The sequence below is a fragment of the Bison bison genome, unplaced genomic scaffold, assembly GCF_000754665.1.
Source record: "Bison bison bison isolate TAMUID 2011002044 unplaced genomic scaffold, Bison_UMD1.0 scf7180017864283, whole genome shotgun sequence".
Taxonomy (NCBI): domain Eukaryota; kingdom Metazoa; phylum Chordata; class Mammalia; order Artiodactyla; family Bovidae; genus Bison; species Bison bison.
In genome coordinates this window covers 3314608-3340742 of record NW_011494855.1, presented here as the reverse complement: position 1 = coordinate 3340742, position 26135 = coordinate 3314608, and the positions used below count along the sequence as shown (strand labels likewise).

At 38.9% G+C, this 26135-nt stretch overlaps 1 protein-coding gene across 5 annotated transcripts in view; it reads right to left on the bottom strand.

Annotated features, from left to right (window-relative positions):
* Positions 1–26135, bottom strand: part of MKL2 (MKL/myocardin-like 2) — a 230959-nt gene that overhangs the window by 43404 nt on the left and 161420 nt on the right. For all 5 annotated transcript variants that reach the window (XM_010849432.1, XM_010849431.1, XM_010849430.1 and 2 more), the window contains 3 exons: positions 10584–10649; positions 4244–4299; positions 3034–3109 (listed from right to left, as the gene is read on the bottom strand). In XM_010849432.1, coding sequence (XP_010847734.1) covers positions 3034–3109; positions 4244–4299; positions 10584–10649 — 198 coding nt within the window. The remainder of the gene's footprint in view (positions 1–3033; positions 3110–4243; positions 4300–10583; positions 10650–26135) is intronic.

Here is a 26135-nt window from a genome sequence, read left to right as displayed (position 1 = left end):
GATGCGGTCCATGCTCAAGAAGTTTGCAGTTTTAGATCTGGCTTCATTGGAAACTCGTTTCTTCGAAGGGGTGACACTGTATCTCAGACTACAAGGTTCTCTGCAGGAGTTGGTGGGAAAAGCTACAAATCATATTCCTGTGCACAGAGTCCTTCATAATAATTAAAATTTGGATTTATTTCTGAATAAATAACCTTGAGACATTCAATTACATAGTAATTAATTGTCACATAGAAGCATCAACTCATGTACCCACAAATGCATAAAGTTGTATAATAGACGTGAAACTACTATAAATATCATAACTCATAAACAGCATAACTTTGCATAATTCCTGTGTTTCTGGTAATGCTCATTAACATTTTATTAAATTGTTCTAAATAATACTTAGTCTGACTGTTGGTGTTAACTCAATATTGCGTTGAAAGTTGCTTGCTCCTTAAATTATTCAGTAGAAGATCTTTTAATGAAACTCCCTGTAAGTAACCTCAGGACTGTCTGATGTTTTTCATTCTGTAGGTTAGATGTCCTAGCTGAGGCCCAAAGCACACTGACACCCCACGGCCAATAAACTACCCTTCAGCACAGCTGAGCACTTCTCTTTTCACCTTATGTGCTTACCAAAAATTAACCTTGGCTGTCCACAAAACAGTGCCATATTGTGATTGCCATCGTCACTCATAATTTAAATGTTACTGGGAAATCATAAACTTCAAAAATGATTATTTCTTGGAAACCTGAGTTAAATGCTTTGGCATGACTTGATAAAAGCAAGTCATTAAAAAAAAATCACTGTCACATCAGGACAACTAACAACTATAAAGATTTGGGGAAAAACGATAAAATTTAAGATTTTTAAACTCAGACTGCTTTTCAAGTATCTTTACATTTTGATCCACCATGAATGGAAATTGCAGATGATTCCCCTCATGTGAAGTTCTTAGTCCTAAGTCGGCATATTGGTAAACAAATGCATGTTTCTGTAACTTAAAATAACACATGTGCTCATCTCATTTTTATAATTTTCCTGTATAAAACAACTCTGGCCCCAATCTTAGTAGATAAAGCCCTTCTAACTGCACAGGAAGACAAGCGGGGGAAGTAGATCATGCAAATCATTCTGAAGATGCTTTTGTTAAGATGCAGGCAGGACAGTCTCCTGCCTTTGCCTCCCTTCCACTGACACTATCCAAGTGATATCAGGAATGTTTGGGAAGAAGATATTCCAAAAGCAAGTAGTAGAGGCTGGCATTTCAGTATGCTTCTATTCTGGTCTAAGTGCATCTTCATCTCCATGAGGCGGAGGTAAAACTTCAGGAAATAATTTAGACTTCTGCCTGCCAAACATCCAATTCAATCAAAACTGGGATGATGGCAAAATAAGTTGCTGGTGGTTTTAAGGTATTTTTAAAATTATAGATGAGACATTCTTACTTCAAAAATCTCAACTTTAGAATAGATGTCCTAAAGACATCACTTATGGTTTATTCCTATATATAATTAGGCTTTTAAATGCTGAAGAGTCTGATTTTAGAAAAAGCAAATATGATTTCTTTTGATAGTTAAATGCATTTGCCTTAGTTTTAATTATGTTAATAAAGCCTGTTACAGTCAGACGACAAGTTGAAACGGGCAGTGTCATTTCTACAAAAATGTCTCTTACAGGTCAAGATATTTTCAGGCACAGAAGGAGTCATTTACTAAGTTACTTACCAGCAAACTTGCTTCTCTGAAGATTCACTTATCCCTGACAGCTGGTGGCTGCTCCTACCCTACCAATGGAGTTCTGGAAAAGCTTTTTTTAGTCCAGTAGAAGTGGAGAAAGGCATAGACTTCTTGCCTCCCATCCCAGACACGAAGATAGTTACCTAGTCATAGATTATCTGGATTAGAAGAGACTCTACTTGGGGTTTGAGGGACCAGCCTGATACTCGGAACTGCTTTACAACGTTCTCTACACGGTGTCAGTCTGTCTGTATTCCCCGTAGGGCACTTTTCACAATCTGTAATTGACTTGTTTTGCCTGCATATAATCTCTCTGCCACTAGACTGTAATAAGCTCCATGAAGGGGGAAATCTGACTGGTGCCTAGCTTGCTGGAGCAAACGAACACCTCTAGTAAGGACAACCATGTCACTTCCTGAAGATTTTATTTGGAGACATCTGACTGACCTTTATGCTGAGCTAAAATCTAATACCCTGTAATATCAACCTAATTCTAACTCTATCATTAGGCCAGAGAAAAGAAATCTAATCTTCCTCCTACCTAATAACTGTCTCTAAATGTTTGAGAAGTTGCTGTATCTTCTCAAGGTTTCACACTCTCAAGGCTATCACAAGGTCAGGCTCCTCGTCTTGCTCAACAAATTAAGTCAGTGAAGCAAAACAATGGAAGAAAATTTATCTCGGGACTTTATGGTAGAAGTACCACCTTCCAAGAAGGCTTTATCTTTAGAGAGAAAAAGCCACGACCTGAGCCACATGCCTCACCAAAGATGGAATAGAACTGTCCTTACCAGCTTTGTAAAAGATGAGGCTCAGGCATGCAGAAAATGTGGTGGGCTGAGGGGAGTTTGTTTGTGATAATGGTCAGATCAAGCTGGACTGTTGTGGGTAAGCAGCAACAAAGAAAAATGTTAGGTATGGGCTTGCCCCAGGTAGACACAACAGGGTCCAAGTGGTTTAAAATCTAGGGTTAGACTTGTGTCTATCAGACCTTTTATGATGAGTGGGCACACATCACCCACTGGTGAAGAAATCTGGACGGAAAATGTTTTTCCAGAACAGAATGGCAGAGAGACCCATAAGCGCCCTCAGTGGGCAGGGAAGACTCAGTCCATCATCTGGTTATTTGTATAACCCCGTGTATCTAACATAACACTTTTAGCTTGGGGTCTTCATGCTGCTATCCAATTGACAGGATGTCAGCCTGTGGGGTTAAAAGTTATTAAAATCGGAATAAACAGAAATGGTGTAAGTCTCACTTGTTTTCTTGAGAAAATGTAGCAAGATAAGCAGAAACAGAACTTTTACCTTCTAAAATGTGCATCCTGACAAGTTCAGAACGATCTGGTCGACTCCGAATCTTGTGCTTCAAAAAGTTTTCGGTCTTTTAGATAGAGAGAGAAAGAGAAAGTCTTACCATAAATTATTTATGATTTATTGTGTTTTTTTTTTTTACCTCAAGGTAACTCCATTTAAATAAATTGTATATGCTTTTGGTCATGATTTTGAGAGAAAGAAAAGAGTAGAAATTAGTTTTGTGAGAAACTATTATCCAATACAGGACTTAAATTGCAGCCTTCAAAATTGTACAGGGATTTGAAGTCTATGTTGACATAAAGTAAGCACTTTATAGACTTTTATTTTAAAACTTGGAAAAGCAGAGGCTCATAATTTTAAAGATGACCTCTGAACAGAGGATTTGAACATATAAGTATCTTAAAAAAAAATCTACACTTCAGGTCAAGTAAAAATTCACCTAGATAACACATTTCCTAAAAATTCCAATGTACTGTCTTTGATGAATTCATGTCTTTAACCATATTTTCTTATTCAGAACTGTACTCAATTCTAAACAGTATGGCTTTAAAATGAGTTTTGTAGTTTATATGACTCTAAGAGATTATTGCATCCTGGGAAAACTCTTAAGGAATTTGTGGAACATGTTTGTTTTTATATTGCATGATAGAAGTTTCCTATAAATTGAAAAGAACAAATAGTGGCCCTTTAAAGAAAAATAATAAACATCACTTTAATGCAACTATGATGGAGTCATCTCAAAGAATAAAACAGAGCTGAATATGGCAACATTGCTCCTTCAGTCAAATTCCCCAAGTCCTGGTCAAATGTCCCACTAACACAGACCTGGGAGGGAAACCACCCAAGGAAGGATCTGGTGTAAATCCCCTCCTCGGGTTATCCATCTGCAGGGCTAACAACTGGCAGAGATGTTCCATCAGTATTCTAAGAACTTGTTATGCCCAAAGCAAGAAAGAAGTGTGATTTTTCCTTTACATACAAAGCTAGGTTACTAGCTTTAAAGAACAAAATTTGAATGTCCTGTATTTTCTACAAACCTTCAAGATAAAACAACCCCAGGCTACACTGCTCCATATACCATGTATCTTGAAAATACACTCTATTTTCTCTATTGACATATGTAGGAATAAGATTATCACTTGTCCACAGGTATTCTAACACAAAAGAAAGAGGCAGAACATTTTAAATGAAAATCTCTTACTCTGGCTCGTTCCAAGCTTTTTATCTGCTCATGGAATGCCGCGGGGCTCTTCAGAGCTGTGAGAGGAAAAGAAATCATTTGCGTGGTATAGACAGAGGAGTTAATACTTCAGTTAAATGTTACAGTATTATCATGGTGATATTTCCTCTTAATCTTATTAGTGTGCCTCTACAGTTCCGTTTATTTCCTAGTTCCTTTAGGACAGTTGCAAAATTGAAACCTTAAATGTTTCAGAATTAAAATTATATGTTTCACAAATAAAACAAGTGAACATTTAAAACAGAGTTATAAACATAATGACAACTCATGTATTAGGTCAGACTGGTTCCAGCCTGTAGTTGGGGCAAATTACCATTACCAAGGGAACTGTTTGATGGTTCCTCAACAGGTCTTTGCTCTTATGGTCATACAAGCTACTGGAGAAAGTCCACAGGTCCTCAGGGCATTTAACGTTGCAGTGCTCTAGCCTTGACCACAAAAACACTCTGCAGTCCGTGTCTTTTAGATCGGAGTTACCACTTACCGAGAACCTACAATGCACTAGTCCCATGCTCTGTGGTCCATCTTACAGTTACGTTGCTGCTGATCACCACAACAGCCTTGTGAGGTTCATATTAGCCCCAGTACAGATGAAAGGCTCAAAGAGGTTCAGTGAAGTTTTGAAGTTATACAGCTAGATGGTCGTCTAAGTGGAATTTAAACCTAGAAATCTGAATTTGGCAGGTTCGTGCTCTTCCTACCATACCACAATGCAACTCACTCTAAAGACACAGTGATTCCTTAATCTGTTAACTGCTAGTACATTAAATGTTCCAGAGTCCCAGAGAGGCAGTACTTATTAAAAGTATTACCTACTACAGTATTTCTATCAATAATCATAATCTTTGAAAAATCGTTAGTGTTTATATCCATCACTTTCTGATCAGTCCCTGCAGTCATCACTGTGGGTAGTCAGGGGACAGGGATGGGATACAGCACTAGGCTTACCTGGGCTGTCACCTCAGAATTGAGCAATCAGTTCTTGGTAACATTCAACTCTGGTACATAATGCACAGCAAAGGATCATATAAGTCCAGCCCAGACAGATTTGGCTAGGGACCAGTTCCTAAAAGCAGACTATAGCTGGCTTTGCAGTGATGTTTAAAGCATCATACTTTGATCCTGTTTGACTGGCTCATATCAAGTATGTAGTGGTGAGAAAATCTGGCAGATTATCAAACCAGTTTCTTTAAAAAATTCTTTTATAACCTCTGGCCTTTTTTTGGGGGGGAGGCTTTTCTAATTCATTTATTTTAATTGGAGGATAATTACAACATTGTGATGGTTTTTGCCATACATCAACATGAATCCTCTGCCTTTTTTCTAAAAGAAAACGATTATTTTGGCTGTGCTGAGTCTTCGTTGCTGCATATGGGCTTTCTCTAGTTGCAGTGGGTGGGGCTACTCTTCGCTGCAGTGCTCAGGTTTCTCATTGCTGTGGCTTCTCTTGTTGCGGCTCAAGGGCGCTAGAGCACAGACTCAGTTACTACACAGCTTGTGAGATCTTCTGGACCCAGGATCAAACTCATGTCCCGTGCACTGGCAGGCAGATTCTTAACCACTGGACCACCACGGAAGTCCCTATCAAACCAGTTTCTGATACCTGGTTTTACCAAAACACAAGATTTAAAATATGTAGATAATTAATAGTAGTTCAGAAAAAAAAGGAGACCCCCTGTTAGATTCTTGGGTCAGGAAGATCCACTGGAGAAGGGATAGGCTACCCACTCCAGTATTCTTGGGATTCTCTGGTGGCTGAGATGGTAAAGAATATGCTGGCAATGCAGGAGACCTGGGCTCAATCCCTGGGTTGGGAAGATCCCTGGAGAAGGGAATGGCTACCCACTTCAGTATTCTGGTCTGGAGAGTTCTGTGGACTGTATAGTCCACGGGGTCACAAAGAGTCAGACATGACCGAACAACTTTCATTTTCATTTTAGAATAAAAAGTTTTCACTGGGAAAGACATCTTATCACACAGAAAAATCTGTGTGACCCTTATCACAAACTAGAAAAAGCCAACAGCAATGATTGTGAAGACTGGAAAGTGTAAGTGCATTACGTAATTTCTTTCTAGTTTTTTAAGCCAAATGAATTACTTCTTAGGAGAAAATCAAATTTTAGACTAAGGCCCCCAAATAATCCTAACAGCCTATAAAAACAACCACTCTTCTACTCTAAAATATAAAATCACGTCCAAATTTGGTGATTATGTCAGTTAATTTCAGTCGCTCAGTCGTGTCCGACTCTGCAACCCCATGGACTGCAGCGTGCCAGGGTTCCCTGTACATCACCGACTCCCAAAGCTTACTCAAACTCATGTCCATAGAGAGGGTGATGCCATCCAACCATCTCATCCTCTGTTATCCCCTTCTCCTCCTCCTTCAATCTTTCCCAGCATCAGGGTCTTTTCCAATGAGTCAACTCTTTGCACGAGGTGGCCAAAGTATTGGAGTTTCAGCTTCAGATGAAATAATCAGCTTCCAATGAATAATCAGGACTGATCTCCTTTAGGATGGACTGGTTGGATATCCTTGCAGTACAAGGGACTTTCAAGAGTCTTCTTCAACACCACAGTTCAAAAGCATCAATTCTCCGGTGCTCAGCTTTCTTTATAGTCCAACTCTCACATCCATACATGACTACTGGATAAACCATAGATAGCTTTGACTAGATAGACCTTTGTTGGCAAAGTAATGTCTCTGCTTTTGAATATGCTGTCTAGGTTTGGCATAGCTTTTCTTCCAAGGAGCAAGTGACTTTTAATTTCATGGCTACAGTCACCATCTGCAGTATTTTTGGAGCCCAAGAAAATAAAGTCTGACACTGTTTCCATTGTTTCCCCATCTATTTGCCATGAAGTGATGGGACCAGATGCCATGATCTTAGTTTTCTGAATGTTGAACTTTAAGCCAACTTTTTCACTCTCCTCTTTCACTTTCATCAAGAGGCTCTTAGTTCTTCTTTGCTTTCTGCCATAAGGGTGGTATTATCTGCATATCTGAGGTTATTGATATCTCTCCCAGCAATCTTTGATTCCAGCTTGTGCTTCATCCAGCCCAGCATTTCGCATGATTTACTCTTCATATCAGTTAAATAAGCAGGGTGACAATATACAGCCTTGACGTACTCCTTTCCTGATTTGGAACTGGTCTGTTGTTCCATATCCAGTTCTAACTGTTGTTTCTTGACCTGCATACAGATTTCTCAGGAGGCAGGTAGGATGGGTTGGTATTCCTTCTCTTTTAAGAATTTTCCACAGTTTGTTGTGATCCACATAGTCAAAGGCTTTGGTGTGATCAATAAAGCAGAAATAGATGTTTTTCTGGAACTTTCTTGCTTTTTTGATGATCCAACTGATGTTGACATTTGATCTCTGGTTCCTCTGGCTTTTCTAAATCCAGTCTGAACATCTGGAAGCTCATGGTTCACATACTGTTGAAGCCTGGCTCGGAGAATTTTGAGCATTACTTTGCTAGCATGTGAGATGAGTGCAGTTGTGCAGTAGCTTGAACATTCTTTGGCATTGCCTTTCTTTGGGACTGGAATGAAAACTGACCTTTTCCAGTCCTGTGGCCACTGCTGAGTAATTTGCTGGCCTATTGAGTGCAACACTTTCACAGCATCATCTTTTAGGATTTGAAATAGCTCAACTGGAATTCTATCACCTCTACCAGCTTTGTTCTTAGTGATGCTTCTTAAGGCCAACTTGACTTTGCATTCCAGAATGTCTGGCTCTAGATGAGTGATCACAACAGCATTGTGATCATGGTTATCTGGGTCATGAAGATCTTTTTTGTATAGTTCTCTGTATTCTTGCCACCTCTTCTTAATATCTTCTGCTTCTGTTAGGTCCATATCATTTCTGTCCTTTGCTGTTCCTATCTTTGCATGAAATTTCCCCTTGGTATCTCTAATTTTCTTGAAGAGATCTCTAATCTTTCCCATTCTGTTATTTTCCTCTATTTCTTTGCACTGATCACTAAGGAAGGCTTTCTTATCTCTCCTTGCTATTCTTTGGAACTCTGCATTCAAATGAGTATAACTTTCCTTTTCTCCTTTGCCTTTCACTTCTCTTCTTTTCTCAGCTATTTGTAAGGTCTCCTGACAACCATTTTGCCTTTTTGCATTTCTTTTTCTTGGGGATGGTCTTGATCACTGTCTCCTGTACAATATCACGAACCTCTGTCCACAGTTCTTCAGGTACTGTATCAGATCTAATCCCTTGAATCTGTTTGTCACTTCCACTGTATAATCATAAGGGATTTGATTTAGGTCATACCTGAATGGTCTAGTGGTTTCCCTACTTTCTTTAATTTAAGCCTGAATTTGGCCATAAGAATTTCATGATCTGTGCCGTAGTCAACTTCCAGTCTTGTTTTTGCTGACTGTATAGAGCTTCTTATCTTTGGCTGCAAGGAGTATAATCAATCTGATTTTGGTATTGACCATCTGGTGATGTCCATGTGTACAGTCTTCTCTTGTGTTGTTGGAAGAGGGATGTTTGCTTTGACCAGTGCGTTCTCTTGGCAAAACTCTGTTAGTCTCTGCCCTGCTTCTTTTTGTACTCCAAGGCCAAATTTGCCTGTTACCCCAGGTATCTCCTGACTTCCTACTTTTGCATTCCAATCCCCTATAATGAAAAGGACATCTTTTCTGGATGTTAGTTCTAGAAGGTCTTGTAGGTCTTCATAGAACTGTTCAACTTCAGCTTTTTCAGCATTACTAGTTGGGGGATAGACTTGGATTACTGTGATACTGAATGGTTTGCCTTGGAAATGAACAGACCTCACTGTGTCATTTTTGAGATTCCATCCAAGTACTGCATTTTTGGACTCTTGTTGACTATAAGGGCCACTATTTTTTCTAAGGGATTCTTGCCCACAGTAGTAGATGTAATGGTCATCTGATTTAAATTCACCCATTCTAGTCTGTTTTGGAGAAGGCAGTGGCAACCCACTCCAGTATTCTTGCCTGGAGAATCCCAGGGACGGGGGAGCCTGGTAGGCTGCCATCTGCGGGGTCACACAGAGTCAGACACGACTGAAGTGACTTAGCAGCAGCGGCTAGTCCATTTTAGTTTACTAATTCCTAAAATGTCAATATTCAGTCTTGCCATCTCCTGTTTGATCACTTCCAATGGACCTAACATTCCAGGTTCCTATACAATATTACTCTTTACAGCATCAGACTTTACTTCCATCACCAATCACATCCACAACTGGGTGTAGTTTTTGCTTTGGCTCTGTCTCTTCATTCTTTCTGGAGTTATTTCTCCACTGTTCTCCAGTAACATATTGGGCACCTACCAACCTGGGGAGTTCATCTTTCAGTGTCCTATCTTTGTGCCTTTTCATACTGTTCATGGGGTTCTCAAGGCAAGAATACTGAAGTGGTTTGCCATTCTCTTCTCCAGTGGACCACATTCCGTCAGACCTCTCCACCATGACCCGCCCATCTTGAGTTGTCCTATATATCATGGTTCATAGTTTCATGGAGTTAGACAAGGCTGTGGTCCATGTGACCAGTTTGATTAGTTTTCTGTGATTGTGGTTTTCATTCTGTCTGCCCTCTGATGGATAAGAATAAGAGGCTTATGGAAGCTTCCTGATGGGACAGACTGACTGAGGGGGAAACTGGGTCTTATTCTGATGAGCAAGGCCATGCTCAGTAAATCTTTAATCTAATTTTCTGTTGATGGGCAGTGCTGTGTTTGGTGATTAAAGGGAAAGAATCACCTTGGACAAATATTCTAAAATTAATCAACTCAAAAATGAAGGGATGAAGCTTAAAGCTACTTGGGAAAATATCTTTACTTGGGCAAGGAAGATTTTATTAATTATAAATAGGATGTTTATTCATCCTGTAATTGAGATGCATAATTATACAGACCATCATCTAGCAAAGATAATTTGAATTAAATAAGGTTTTGAATTAATTTATTATGCTACTTTCGCAAGTATCTTTGGATTCACTTAGATCTAGAGTAATTATTTCAGTTACTTTAAAACCATGGCTGGAATTTGAATTGAAGAACTGGTATTACCCTAATTACAGAAATTTAAAGGTGCTTTTTGATAATATAAAATCCAAGTCCATCTTTTAAGTTGCATCTGGTTTCCAGAATGTACTTTAAATGATTCTATCAGCAATGCTGATGCCTGGTTTTTCCTTGTAAATTCACTGAATAATTGTATATGGATTAAATGGACAACACTGAAAGCAGAGTGTGATGCAGCTTCTTCTCAGACATGCCCGTGTTGTTACATCACATTAGAATGACGAGGACGCGTCAGCCTTACGTGGCATGATGCCCTGGTCCACTAGTTGCTCTCTCGTCCTCCTTTGTTGCAGCCTCAGCTGGAGCACTGTAAAAAGGAAATAATCACCATTGGAGTTTACATGCAACCGTAGGGTCCAGAGGAGGTATAATTAAGCTTAATTAATCTTCTATTTCAGAATTGAATAGGGATATTACCTGGCACCATTCAACCCGTCAAAAAACAAAAACAAAAAACCCGTTTGTGATTTCTGCCCATTGGGTGACCTCTGAAGTTCTTTCGGCATATTTTTTGCTTAGTCAGTTAATAATTTTAAGTTAATGATTAAAGCTAGTATTTTTTTAATAAATAAAATCACATCATACTTAGCAAATAAACAAAAATAGTTGGCTTACACATTGTCTTACTAATCTTACTAATGTAAGATTCCCTAGTTTTTTTAAAAATAAGTTAATAGCAAAAATGTATTTTAAGGAAAGATTAATGTATCTGGAGGAACTTACTCCATCTGGAATAAATCTTAAATAGCTTTAAAGAAGGCCAACTTCATAATAAAAATTAGACTTATAAGATACTACTAATGATCCAAGGGAAAATTTCTGAATTAAGACCTTTAAGTTTAATAATCTGTGTACAAACATAACAGTGTACCTCATTCTAGAAGTTCTAAGAAAGCCATAAATCAACTGATACCTAATCATTTTAATTAAAAGAGTAAATGAATCACTAAATGTGTAGAAAACAAGGTACATATCACAAAATGGGGAAATCCTGTTGGCCAAATTTAATAATATATATATATTTTCCCTGAGATTTCTCAGGCAGATTCCTTTCATAGCATCTCTGTTTCTATCCGGAAAGTGAACTGATTTCAAAAAAGAGTAACAAATGAAGTAACTATGAAAAACATTTTCCTTGGTTGACCCTACATTCAATTTTAAGTTTCCACATTTAATTTTTATTTCAGACCATGGGTGAAAACCAAGGTTAGGATTATTAAGGGCACACTTTAGGGGTGTCAATATGCAAAAAAAGAAAAAAATTACCTGTGTGTATTTCTTAAACGGTAGGGAAGGAAGACAGTTGTTTTTTTTTTTTTTTTAAAAAAGCAAGTGTGTGATGAGCCTGTTTGGACCAGGCTCAAATGAAATGCCCATAATGGTTCCGACTTGCAGTTAACCCCAAGGCCTGATCTGTGGGAGCTGCAGCCCTCACGTCACAGCCTTGCTTTTTGCTTGTGCTGAACTGCAGAGCACAGCCCACTCTTACATATACTTCAAAAAGGGATGTGACTGTAAAATGGCTTTTAAATATATTTTTGTATTCATTGCTAAATATAAATGTCATTCTTTACTCAATACCAAAAAAAAATTTTTATCTACTTCTTTTGGGGGCCATAGGACCACAAAACTTCACTGACATCTCATTTAGAACTGAAGCAATTGAGATAAGGTTCTATTACACACAGCAAAGAAAAAATTAATGAGTCAAAAAATATATGCACATGGTTCTCATATTAGAATGTTTTGCAATTCTCTGAATCAATTATGCTCTAACGTGAAGATCTTTTCCCTGATAACTTACAGTTTATTGAGAATAGTATGTTCCCACTGTACCTCACTAGGAACAAAAATAACCAGAGAGATGACCTGTGGATCTGAAAGCACCCAAATGTCTGCATACTCTGACATTCTTTTGTGAATGCCGAAGTTAATGCTTGTCTGAAATCAGGGTGGTCATATTCAAGAGGCAGAATCCCAAGAAAAGAATACTGAGAAGAGAAAAGGGTCAGAACACTCTCTAGTTCAAAGGCTGACACTTCTGGAACATGGTGGTCCCTGTCTGTTGGAGAGTCCCCAGCAGTAGGATTTTTCCTTCCTCGTGAGGGAGTCTTCAAAGAAAGGAGTAAAATAGAAAGGGTAAAGAAAACATCAACAGCCCCCTTGTTTGGTTTAAAACAAACAAACAAAGCATCATATTAGTGAGACAAATGTGTCAAACACGATACATAGTTTTAGGCAAATGGCATCTTGGAATGAGGGTGGACATGCATACTTTATTAAACATATCCCTATTATTGATCACGTAGGTTGTTTCCAATTTTTGCAACTCCCATAGCTAATGCTATGGTGGACTTTTTTGGTAAAGTTTATTCCTAATTTCCAGTTATTTCCTTAATTCCTAAAAGGAGGAGTATCTTTATGTGGTCCATATAAGGCGTGGCCATAAAGCAAGCAGACTTTTGCAAACCATCATCTTTGAAATTATAGTAGACACGTGAAAACATGAATACAGACGACTTCATATCTGCTGCATTTAGAGGAAAATGTTCTAACTAATTTGTGAATTTTTCCAAGATGATGTGGGTTATTACCTCTTAGGGTTAACATTCATGTTTCCTACTACATTTCAACAAAGAGAAAAATGCATATAATTTTGAAAATTCTTGGTGTTATTCCTTGTTACAACAGACAAAAAACAATACTGTGTCAACATATGTGGTTTTTGTTTGTTTATTTTAGCTGTGCTGGGTATTTGTTGTGGCTGGTGGGCTTTATTGCCTAACAGCACATGGGATCTTAGTTCTCTGGCCAGGGATTGAACTCGCATTCCCTGTGTTGAAAGGTGGATTCTCAACCACTGGACCACCATGGAAGTCCCAACATAAATGTTTTGAACTTGCTCTTTTTTATATACAAGAAAAGTAAAAACTTTATTTTAACCACCATTCTGAAAAATGAAAGGTAGCTTATCTAATAGCAAAGAGGAAATGTCATTCTTCTTCACCATCAGAAATAGCTCAGATAGTAAAAAGTATCATCTTTTAGTTCCTTTCTCCTGAATCTTAAATGGATTAAAGCACTTCTAGAACAAGATTTTAAGATTAATTTCCAATATTTAAAAACAAAAACAAAACCCTTAATGTCTTTCATATAATATTTATACCCCCTTCCAATGTTTAGCTGCTTTCTGAGCCAAGATGATTATCTCTATTCTCTTTTGTTTCTATAATTAGAATGTTTGAAATGTTTCCATAATATGACATAATTAAAGTGCCTTTCACTCTAAAGTAAAAAACTCATATTAGCAGCATTTTAAACAACATACAGCAGTTTAGCATGAGTTGAATGAGCCAAAACAAAGCACAGGTTTTGGCCAGGGGACTTGCAAGGGGACATCTGAGGACTGTATATTACAGAAACAAGGCGGAAATAACACTTTCTGGGAAGCAGTATAGCAGGCAGCCATGGTCTTAGAAATTCTTTATAAACAGCTAGTTTCAATTATGGGGTATGAAGGAGGGTGGGATGAGTAGGTGTGGGGAGAGATGAGTGTTTGTCTGCAAGGCAGAGAGAAGATTTAATGTATGTTATTTAATCACAAGACACAGGACAGAATAAACTACAGAATTATGAGGGGAGAAAAAACACAGGCAAACCCTGAGCCAGTCAAATGAAGGCTGGGTAAATCGACGGCAAAAGCAAAGATGGGAAACTAAAGAATACTCTAGTGTTGACTATGTATTGACTCTGAAGATAATATTAGGTAAAAAACAGACCTGGTTCCAGTTTTTTTTAAATTATTTTTTAAGATGTTTGACTAGTTAAGAGAATGAAGTAGTTGGACTTTGGCAAAAATTTATTATGCATTGTTAAATGTATTTAGGTGCCTGGTCCTAGAATAACAAAACAATTTAGAAAAACCACATCTTCATATTATCTTTTGAACTTAGATACAGGAGGGGTTAACTGGCCTCTAAATAAGACCCTGGAGGAGGAAATGGCAACCCACTCCAGTATTCTTGCCTGGGAAATCCCATGGACAGAGGAGCCTGGCGGGCTATAGTCCATGAGGTTAGTTCTGTAAAGATTCCCATATTTTTAGTGCTTTACTGTGAATGGGTATTTTGTAGTCACAGAGTAAGCAGTCACATCTTGAATGCTTTCCTTCTAAGCCTGGGATTCAGGAATGTATCAATATATGTACCAATAATTTCTCTATTTAAAAACTCATGTTTTGTAAGAATATTTCTATTAAAATAAAAGTGAAACATGCACATAAAAAAGGGCATTAAAAAAAGTAAAAGATGTTTTCTCAGATCAGTCTCTGTAGGCAAAAGAAGCAAAAGCTTTTTCACAGCAAAGGAAATCATAAACAAAATGAAAACCCAGTCTATTGCACTGGCAGAAAGTATTTGCAAATGACACTACTGACAATACCCAAAATATACAAACAGATCATACTGTAGCTCAATATTAAAAAAAAAAAAAAATCAAACACCCCAATCAGAAAATGGGCAGAAGACCGAAACAGACATTTCTTCAAAGAAGATATACAGATGGCTAAGAGGTACATGAAAAAGAGGTTCAATATGCTAATTATTAGAGAAATGAAAATCAAAACCACAATGACCTCACACTGATCAGAATGGCCATCATCAAAAGTTTACAAATAATAAATGTTGGAGAAGGTACAGAGAGAAGGCAGCCCTTGTACACTGTTTGTGAGAATGTAAATTGGTGCAGTTGCTATGGAAAACAGAATGGAGGTTCCTTAAAAAGCCAAAAACAGAGTTACTATATAATCCAGCAATCCCAGTCCTGCATATGTATCCAGAAAAAATGAAAACACTATTTCAAAAAGACCCATGGACCCCAGCTTACTATTTACAACAGCCAAGACATGGAAACAACCCAAGTGACAATCAAGATGACTGATTTAAGAAGATGTGGTATATATATAAGATTAACAGATACAAACTACTATAAGAAACACATAAGCAATAAAGATTTACTGTATAGCACAGGGAACTACATTCAATGTCTTGTAATAACTTTTAATGGAGAATAATCTAAAAATATGACTCATTTTGTGATACACCTGAAACTAACACAATATTGTAAGTCAACCATACTTCAATTAAAAAAAAAAGTGAAAGCTAGTCCATCCTACCAGAGACCTCCAGTCCTCCTCCAAAGAGGTAACCACTGTTAAATTTCTATGGTTCTAGAGAATGTTTTGTGAATATTCTGGCAATGTTAAATATAGACTATGCAAAGGAAATACATGGGATGGGATCATGCCATTCACACAGTTTGATATTTACTTAAAAAAAAAAAAAAAAAACAACATGGAATCTAGGTCATTCTTCTTAATGGCTATAGCTAACATGTGGATGTATCAATCGTATACTCTTAAGTCCCAGATTTCCTGCTATTATTGTTATTAACAGTGCTGCAATGATTTTCTTCATTTTGTGGCATCCCATATGTTTGTGCTTGTGTATAAACACTTAAATACAAATACACACATCTGAAATTTTGATAGAGTCACTTTGCAATCTGAATGGTTACACCAATCTATTTCCCCATTTACAAGATAAAAGAGGACCTTTCTGTTCATCCCTTCCCCACAGTATACATCATCAGGCCGTAAAGTAATTTTTAAATTCAGAAACAAAGATCACTTACTCTTAGCCACAGCTACCAACAATATCATGCCAAAGTAACAGTAACATTTGATATAACTAGTGACCAGTAAGGGAACAAGAGTGATCAAAAGCATCAGTGAGGCTGATGGGGCTGGTTTTTGACTGAATGCAGAGATATTTACAGTGGGTGTCAGAAGAACTGGTTAAGTTCTCGCTTGTAAACCATATATTGATTTATAAATTTGGTAGAATTTTTCTCATATTCCAGGATAGAAACCTAGTAAGCATAACGCTTCTCATTTTTTTTCCTTCAACTCCAACACAGCTGAGAGATGTAATGGAGAGATTTGATACATACTTAGAACAAAATCAACACTATGTGGTAAAGGACTGGATGTTGTGTTTGAAGGAGAAAAGATGAAGATGGTGCCTGGGATTCTGGCTTAAGAACCTGGGTAGACCATTAACTGAGATAAAGAACACACGGTGGCCATTTAGGGAGCTCAGTCTTGGATATGCCTGAATTAGAAGTGGAGATGGCAAAGTGACAATTGGTTCCACGGTTCCAGATTTCGAAGGTAGGTCTTGGCAGGAGACTAAAATTTGGAAGTTGTCACTTATGTAGTATTTGAAGCCTAGTTTGCCAAGGTAGAGAATAGAATATAGGAAGAGGAAGCAAGAAGCAAACCCAGGAGCAAGCTCCTTGGAAATGCAACTTAAAGCCCACTTTTATAGGTCAGATGGAGGTGAAAGTCCAAAAAAGGAAACAAGTGGAAGATGCCCAAGGAAGAGGAGGAGCCTGGAGAGTGTGTGTAAAAGTGTTTCCAGAAGGCACTCATGACCAACTGGGCCCAATGCTGCTGCTGCTGCTACATGGAGGAGCTGGTCTGTGGAGTGATAAATGGAAATGGGACTCAAAGAGGTTAGGCAGGAAGGAGGGGTGAGTGTGAGAATGACAGTAATGGAAGAAATGCTTTCAAGACGTTGAGCAGCAAGGTGGGAGGGAGGTGAAGGCTTGAGAGGTGTGTAACTTAAGCTTGGAACATACCTGAACAGGTTTATAAGTGATAAAGAGCAAGAGGGAAAGGGGGTGGGGTTGGGGAGGGAGAGAACGGAAATGAATGAATATGAATGAGAACAAGAGAGAGAGTAAGAGGCAGCAGGGTTCCTGAAGCGGGGTGGGATTCAGAGGAAAGAAGAACGTCACTTCCCCCGTGACAGGAGGGCACAGAGAATTGCTTGTCGCTGCAGGTGGGCTTACAGATTTGGGCTGGCATGTCCAGCAAAGTTTCAAATGATGGCTTTTAATTTCTCAGAGGAGGAGGAGGAAAGATCATCTGTTCAAAATGAGATGCATATGAAGGAAAAGTCAGTTTGAGGCCAGTGAAGAAGGTCTGAAATACTCATTGCAGACTGTGAAGAACAAGTTGGAAAAGAAAAACATGGTTATTTTTCCCTAAAATGCTCCAACTCATAATGTAACAGCTTAGGGGAGAGAAGTCAGTCCAGAAACAAGCAAGTCACTCAATGGCTCTGAACTATATCATTTTTTATCAGAGAAAAAGACCACAGATACAAAATTAGAACATTTGGCAGTTCTTTCTCAAGCTCATCACATAAAATTTTTAAGTTAAGAACAGTTGCAGCCCAGCAATTCCACTTCTAGGTGAACTGAAAACGGGTTCTCAAACACACACATACACACTCATGTTCATAGCAGCACTAGTCACAACAGCCAAAAGGTGAGCACAGTCCTGATGTCAACAACACATGAACGGACCAGCAAATCTAGTCTATCCATAGAGTGGAATATTATTCAGCTGTAAAAGAAGTGAAGCACTGTATGTGTGACAACATGGATGAATTCGAAAAATATTTCACTAAGTAAAAGAAGCTAGATGGCAATAGGTCGAATATTATATGATTTCATGCTGCTGCTGCTGCTAAGTCACTTCAGTTGTGTCCAACTCTGTGTGACCCCAGAGACGGCAGCCCACCAGGCTCCCCCGTCCCTGGGATTCTCCAGGCAAGAACACTGGAGTGGGTTGCATTTCCTTCTCCAATGCAGGAAAGTGAAAAGTGAAAAGTGAAGTCGTGTCCAACTCTTAGCGACTCCATGGACTACCAGGCTCCTCCGTCCATGGGATTTTCCAGGCAAGAGTACTCGAGTGGGGTGCCATCGCCTTCTCCATAGATGTGAAATATCCAGAACTGGTAAATACAAAGAGACAGCTACTCTGGTGACTGCCTGAAACTGGCGGGAAGTAACTGCTTCATGACCACAGGGTGTTCCCTTGGACTAATGAAAACATTTTGGAAGTAGATAGAGGTGTCGCACAACCCCGTGAATACGTTAAATGCCCCTGAAATCGTTCACTTTAAAATAGTTACTTTTATGTTAAGTGAATTTTATCTCAACAGAAAAAATGGAACAGTTGGCAGAACAACAGACCTTAAGAAACCAATTACTCGATAATCAAATTTCTTAATTCCCACCCATGGCTGGCTAGCCTCCCTCACCATCATAATTCCATTAACCATCAATGGTGACTTTGTCTTCTAATGATTTGATGACTACAATAACAACTATATATTATATTGCATTCCCTGCCACACCAAATTCTAGGTTTTGTTGTTCTGGGTGGGGCCTCTAACTCCCCTTCTAGACTTTGTCCTTATATTCTATAGCACCTTTTACAGTGCTCGCCATATAGAAACTTTAATAAATAAATGTGTTTTACTTAATGTTGCATGATGTACTTACAGCATATAACTGAGTTACTATTTTTTATAGAAAGAGAATTCTAGCCAAATTTAAGAATAATACCAGGAGGATTTTGTATGTGGCAAGTGATTATCATGGGACAGAACTAACACTTGTCTTGCTTAGTTGTATGAATTTAAGGCTTCAGACATTTTGGAATTGATGTTGGTGACATCTAATTATATTTAAATCTAATTATATTGTTTTGAAGGTAAAAGACGACTGAAAAAGGGAAGGCTAAGGGCAATGGAGTAAAGAAGAGCCTGGAAAACTGGTAGACAGTAATTTCACCTCCATTTACAATTAATGTGAAATTCAACTTGTATTAGAGAAGTGTAAAAGTCAATCCTAAAGGAAACCAACTTTGAATATTCACTGGAAGGGCGGTACTGAAGCTGAAGCTCCAGTACTTTGGCAACCTGAAGCTCCAATACTTTGGCCACTGGAAGAGACCCTGATGCTGAGAAAGACTGAGGGCAAGAGAAGAAGGGCTGACAGAAGATGAGAGGGTTGGATGGCATCACGGACTCAAACTCGAGAGAAATAATGAAGGACAGGGAAGCCTGGCATGCTGCAGTTGTAAGAGTCAGACATGACTTAGCAGCTGAACAGTAACAACAAAAAGCACTTAAGTACTCTCATAGATGGTAAAAAGAAGCAACCGAAGATTACAGACCTTTTGTTGTATTTTCATGGGTCTAATTTGCCAGTTATAAAATAAAGTTATTCTTCAAGTTGTTTAAAATAAAGGAATACAAAAGGGCCAGAAATAAAATGGTGGTTTGTCTTGTAAGAGTCATGCTATCTGCACTGATTAAGCAAACTCCAACCACCACCCCCTGTCTGAAGCAAAATCAGAGTGACAGTATACACATAAATCTAAACCTCTGATACTACCAAGTACAAACAGCATTTTAAGCAGGAATTTTTATATCATGATTATTTTCCATTTAGAAAAAGGAAAGACAACATTGTTAATTAAAAAAAAAACCATGCAAGTAAGTGTTTGAAAGGTAACCTTAGGATTTCTCTGGTGGTCCAGTGTTAAGAATCTGCCTGCCAATGAAGAGGACATGGGTTTGATCCCTGGTCCAGGAAGATCCCACATGCCTCAGAGCAGCTAAGCCCTGTGCCACAACTACTGGGCCTGTGCTCCAGAGGACGAGCCACGATATCGCACCAGTGTGCTGCGACTACTGAAGCCTGGCTGCCTGGAGCCCGTGCTCTGCAAGAAGAGAAGCCACTGCAGTAAGAAGCCTGCACGTCGCAACTAGAGAGGAGCCGGCGCTCGAATGCAACTAAAGAAAGCCCACGCACAGCAATGAAGACCTAGTGCAGCCCAAACAAACAAATACATAAAAAAGAAAGTTAGCCTTAGACTGCCTCAGACAGAAATACAGCCTTTCATCCAAAAGTCTACTGCACCCTTACGAAGTCCACTGGGGCTGAGGGGTGTGGGAGAAGAGGCAGGTGGTACAAACTGTGGAATAGGTCACAGTCAAGAATGCAGCATTTACTCTCTATTAGAAATGAAAGAGCAAAAATGAAGTAAAAACTAAACATGCAAGCAGTCCAGGCTGACGCACTATAGGTTTCCTGCATTAATCTGCATCATGAGGTCAGGAAGACAATATTTTCAACACTCAGCCTTGGAAATTTACAGGCACTTTGATAACTCTGTGGTTGGCTGCTGCTTCTGTTTCCATGGAAACAGGCTGCTAAAAATGGGGCATGTTTCTTTAAACTGATCATACCTTCACACAAATTCCCCTCTCCTTTTTGTCAAAAGTTGGAATGAATTTAAAGTATGCTTCTCATGCTATGACAACGGGATGTCAAGGCAGGGAACCTGGTACAGAACGGCAGGGACAACATTAGCCTGTGGCAGACATACAGAAAGATACTATATGTACCTATGTGCATTTAAAGAAATCTCACTTGGTTAAAAAGTGGAAATAAAGGACACAGTGGGAAAATGGAAGTATACCACAAATAACAGGCACTTCTAAAGTAAAATCATCTGCTTAATTGGTTATCACCAGCACTGTAAAGAGGCTTAAAAAAACTTGATTTTCCAGACAATTTTTAACCTGTAGGACCATGCTCATTCTGCACCCATTATATGCCTAGATGATTCTTAACCCTCCATGGTTCCAAAAAAAATAATGTTTATTTTTCTTATTTGGGGTTAATCGAAGATTCTGTCTCCCTGCTACATTAGACTTTCAGTGTGCAGCTCTAGGTAGAGGTGCTGACAGCTGAGAGCTCTTTCCTAATCCCTCTAAAATGGGAAAATGTACGCTGTACAAAAGATTCTGCAATGTCTTAGTGTAAACTCCTTAGGCAGCCTCTCTGAATAAAAAGACAATTAACAACAAAACAGGAAAACAGTAGGATATTATTTACCTCCAGTTTTTCCCAGAATAGTAAGCACACGCTCCTCTCTTGATCCTGGCTCAATATCTTGGTTTTTATTCCCATTTTGTGGATTCAGGAATGGGACACACACAAACATCACACACAGCTGAACAAGGCTTGGACAATATGGGTTTGAATTATACAGGTCCATTTATGTGTGATTTTTTTCCAATAAATATAGTACTTGTATTATAGTACTTTCATTTTACAGATCTTTAGTTAACTAAGTGGTGGAAGAGGGGTGTCTGTGTTCAATCAGAGATCACGATATGTGGAATCAAAAGAATCAGGGACTGAGTCCTGCCTCTGCCTAAACTGTTTCAGTTCCTGCTCTTGGTTGACTCATTTATCAACTCCATTGTTTCTGAGGCAGAGATAGCAGTACTCCCATTTTTGACTGCGTGCAGCGTGGGGGCTCGCCATTCCTGACTCGCATGCTGTTCAAGGGTATGCCTACCTGCCTACACAAACACACACATGCACGCCAATTTGCCCACAAAGGCAGGAGAGCAGAGAACTGTCACAAATTGCGTGTGGCCCTGATGTCACAGCAACTGCACGCGATGATGCAGGTCAAAGGATGAGCTGCAGCTGTTCAGGCCAATGGGGTGGGCTGGGGTGGGAGAGGCCTTCTGGGAGAGAACAGCTGAGGAGGGACAAGTAAGACAGAGGCTGGGCTCCACTTGCTGAAGGGACCGGAGTGTGGGCGGAGATCAGCGGGACGGCTCTCTCTACGTGAGGAAAGATTCCTGTTAAGATTCTGTTTGAGGAAAGGGACTTGGACAAGGGTGGGGTCTGCGGTGAAACACAGCTATTGACAAACGAAGTATTTCTGAGGCAGGACTGACAGATTCAGCAACCAGATCTGGTGACAGGCTGTGAAGAGGAGGTCAAGGAAGGTGTCAGGGATCCCTCCTATTCAGGTTCCCGCCATAAGCCTATGGGTGGACAGAGGCGCTGCTAACCGAGACAGGAGACCCTGGAGGAAGTGAGCCTCAGGAATGGTGATGAGTGAAGGCCCAAAGCATGAGAGAGACGCCTGGCACTCGGAGTCTTCGATCCTCACTTGTTTGGACCTAAGCACACAGAGGTTTCCTCTATCTCTTTTACATGTGTGTGTGTGTGTCTCTGTGTGTATTTTAACTTCTATGTTATCACTCACTTTCCTGCCTTCCAGGCTCTGAGCTCCTTGAACGCCATAGCTTACAGAGGTTTATAACCTCTGGCATGATGCTATGAAGAAGCACTCAAATTTCTGCTAAAAGAATGATTTATGATTTTATGATTTCCAATAAAAAGTTAAATTATATAATTTCCTCTCACAGGTAGCATATACCCATTTTAAAAAGACACTGAATTACATCTGGGAAGAGGAATCTTTTACTTTTTCCCTCCATATCTGTATATTATTTGAATTTAAGAACCTATCTTACACTTCAAATTTAGTAAAAAAAAAAAAAAATTAATTTAGTGATATCTCACTTGTACAACACTTTTAATTATGTAGAACACTGGCAGAAAATAAAAAAAGAAGAAACTCCCCAAGAAGCAAAAATAGATGTTGCAAAGTTTACGTGCTTTATTTCTAGAAAAAGGCTAGCTAGCATGCGCTATTTCACTTCCTATTTGTCTGCTTCTCCTAGTACGACAATAAATTTTAGTTGCATTAACAACAGAATCAGGATTTCACTATTACCTCTTATTTGTTGCTTACTTTTCAAGATTACAAGCAGCAAATCAAAAAGGCAGAATGCGGCAGATGACAAAGATCAAATAATAAAGATTCGATGAATCTAGCAATGATCCAGAGATCATTCTCTGTGTAGGCAAATGGTTTTATACACCTCACCAATGACTTAAGGCCCCAATGCCTTATGTTCTAGGGTAGCCATAAATTTATAACTGAATTTTAAATTATATCTGAAGGTAATAATTCAAATGATTACATTGTTTAAAAAGGCAGGGAGGGATATAATATCCTCCAAATATTTAATGCATAATAGTAATATATCCGTGAGAGGCAGGACACTGGAGGTGAGGCATAAGAATTATTCAAACAGTGACACTATCTCTAAGAAACAGTATGGTCTCACAGTGAAGACAGTACAGACACCTGTCACAGTAGCAAAAGGTGACATGCCATAAACAGATGCAGAGCCAGTCACTGGGAGGATATGACAGAGAAGAAATTAACTTTAGGTGACAGGTTCAGATGACTTTCTTTAGGAAATGGCACAGGGATTGGGTTTTAAGACACTGTGAACCTGCAAATCTGGGATGAGCAGTCTCCCAACAGAATCTCCAGCGGTGATGGAAATGGTTTATAAGCTGCACGGTTCTTAACCACAAGTGGCAACTGAGTAGTTGAAATGTGGATAATGATTTTACTTCATTTTTAATGATTTTAAATTTAAATGAGGCTAACGTGCAGTGCAGGTACAGTATGTGTAACTCCTGTCACTCAGAAGAGTTCTGGTGCTTTGATAAAGGTGTTTATTTAATGTTTTTCCCAGGCTCAACTACTCAGAACATCTCACATGTGCTTTTTTCCACACACAGACCTCCTATGGCCATGTCCCAGGGCACCATGTTAATCTACCTCTCTGTCTATGATGCAATCTTCCACAAACTCCACAAACTTTATCCTGACTGCTATTCCCAGTCTGTGACGGAACTGGGAATCTGGTTCCCTAAACCTATAATTCCTCCCCTCAACATCCACAGCTGAGCCACACAATGAAAGCAGTCCAGATCCCCGAATCACTTCTTAGAGGACCACTGACTAGGAGAGCTGCCTAACCCACCTGGGACTAGGTTTCAAGCAAAAAATGCACTTTCATTAGTTAAAACATTGAGTTTGGGGGCTGTCTGTCAGAGCATGTAGTTTAGCCAAAGTAAGTAACATACAAATCAGTTTTCTTTTTTTGGTTATTTTATTTTCACCATTAGAAAGCTCTGTATATTGAACATCAATTCTTCCTCTTTCAATTAATTTAATACCATTTTGTCTTTGATAAATATGGGATATCACTAACTAGCTGGTAGCACTGGCATAATGATTTACTATCTCGATAATGCTTCATATTAAGCCACTTATCTGAATTAAATCATCTCAATTTATTGGAATTTCCCTCAAGTTTTGTGATTATTAATTTGTAAGTTGTCAAGTCAGTGATTTGTAACATCCTTTAGTTGTTAGAACCAGAAATTAAATTAAATCTCATCTACATTGAGCACTATTAGAAAATGTTCTGAACTTTTCATGGATAAATCAAAAGTTGATATTCCTTACTGCTGCTTTGAGAAAAGAAACTAGTCTAAGGAAAATGTCCTATTTTGAATCTGATAAGAATTTATGACATTTATTGCTATTTCTCATCTAAAGTAGAAAACAATTACATTCTCCAACTATACCCATAGGTAGGTATTTATCAAAAAACCTTATGTAAGCATTAATAAAACTGTGAGGAGATGTGCTTTATAATCCAAACAATTTTCTAATATGTGGTGTCAGCTATTCACAGGCAGTTGACACTTGGAACATTTTTCTCATAAAGTTTCAACAGGTATTACTAAATTTTCTTGTTAATGTGTCACATAAACTTTGAAACCCATGATTACCTGCTTTCCCCCTTATAATAATTTCAGCTAACTAGCACTGTCAACAACAATAGGAATTCTAATATGTCCCCAAATAAGTAAGAGCTAGAGCAACTGCTTGAGAAGCAGAGCAGACTGCCCACCCCTTGCAGCAGACACCGTCACCCAGCTGTGGCTAGATGATTAGAACTGAATGGATCAAAATCTATCCTTCCTTCATTACCTGAAAACATTTGATTCAGGCATTTAAAAAAATCACAGAAATTGTTCTTTCAAACAAATGCAAAACCTAACTTTGCCAAAAATGAACATGAACACCAAATACGGTTCATGTGAAAGATAATAAATATTTCAAATTAGTATCCCTCAACATGAGGCATAAACCATAGACGTGACTGATAGTCCGAAATTTGTCTTTTGACAAGAGGGCATTGGACCTAATTAGCCTCCAGGGCATTTTAGTGTTTGAACACTGCTGCCACATCGGTCAACTTTCACGGATTCATAAAACTGATGCATGACCCGGGACCTAGAAGCAGACGGAACTCAGCAGCGGCCTGTCGCCCGAGTCTGACAAGCTGACTGGTGGTGCTCATCTGCAGACAGTGACTGTGACACATTGAATTCCAGGGGTTCAAACCTGCATAGGAATCTAGCCATTTTCACAAAGCCAGGTAAACAGAAGCTTTCTGCATAATTCCTCCTAGTTTTTTCTGTTCTACTTAAAATTCAGGTCTAATCCTCTTTCGGTATCACTACCTTTGAGGTAACAGATCACCTTTGATATCTAATTTTTTTTGTTTGGTTGTTATTTTTGCCCTCCGCCCCATCTCTAGCAAAAAATTAGCAGAAGTACAATCTGTTAAGATAGAAAGCAAAGCATAGTCAGTGCAGCTGTGGTGAGACAGATTCATTTTATCATCCAATCATTTCTGTGGAGCGTTTAAAAACATGAAAGTTCTCTTCCCGTATACCTCTTTAAACCGATGAATTTACATGAAAGTAATAGACTGGTGTGCTGCAGTCCATGGGGTCACAAAGAGTTGGGTGTGATTGGGCGACTGAACAACAATAGACATAAACACTTCTCTACTTTGTCAATATATACAGGATTTTAAAAATTAAATTTTAAGTAGAAGGGAAAGGCAACAAAGGGTGAAAAAATAAGAGGGATGGTTACGCTGGCATTAAACTAGGCATCTCATAAAAACACTGCCAAGTAGGTACTGTTTATCTTCACTGTGCAAAGGTGGACACTGAGGCTCAGAGCAGTGAGCTTGTCCAGGGTCACAGAGCTAGAAAATGGGATTTGCTCCCGAGTAGACCTCACTTAGGGTCTGTGCTCTCGCTCTGTGACATT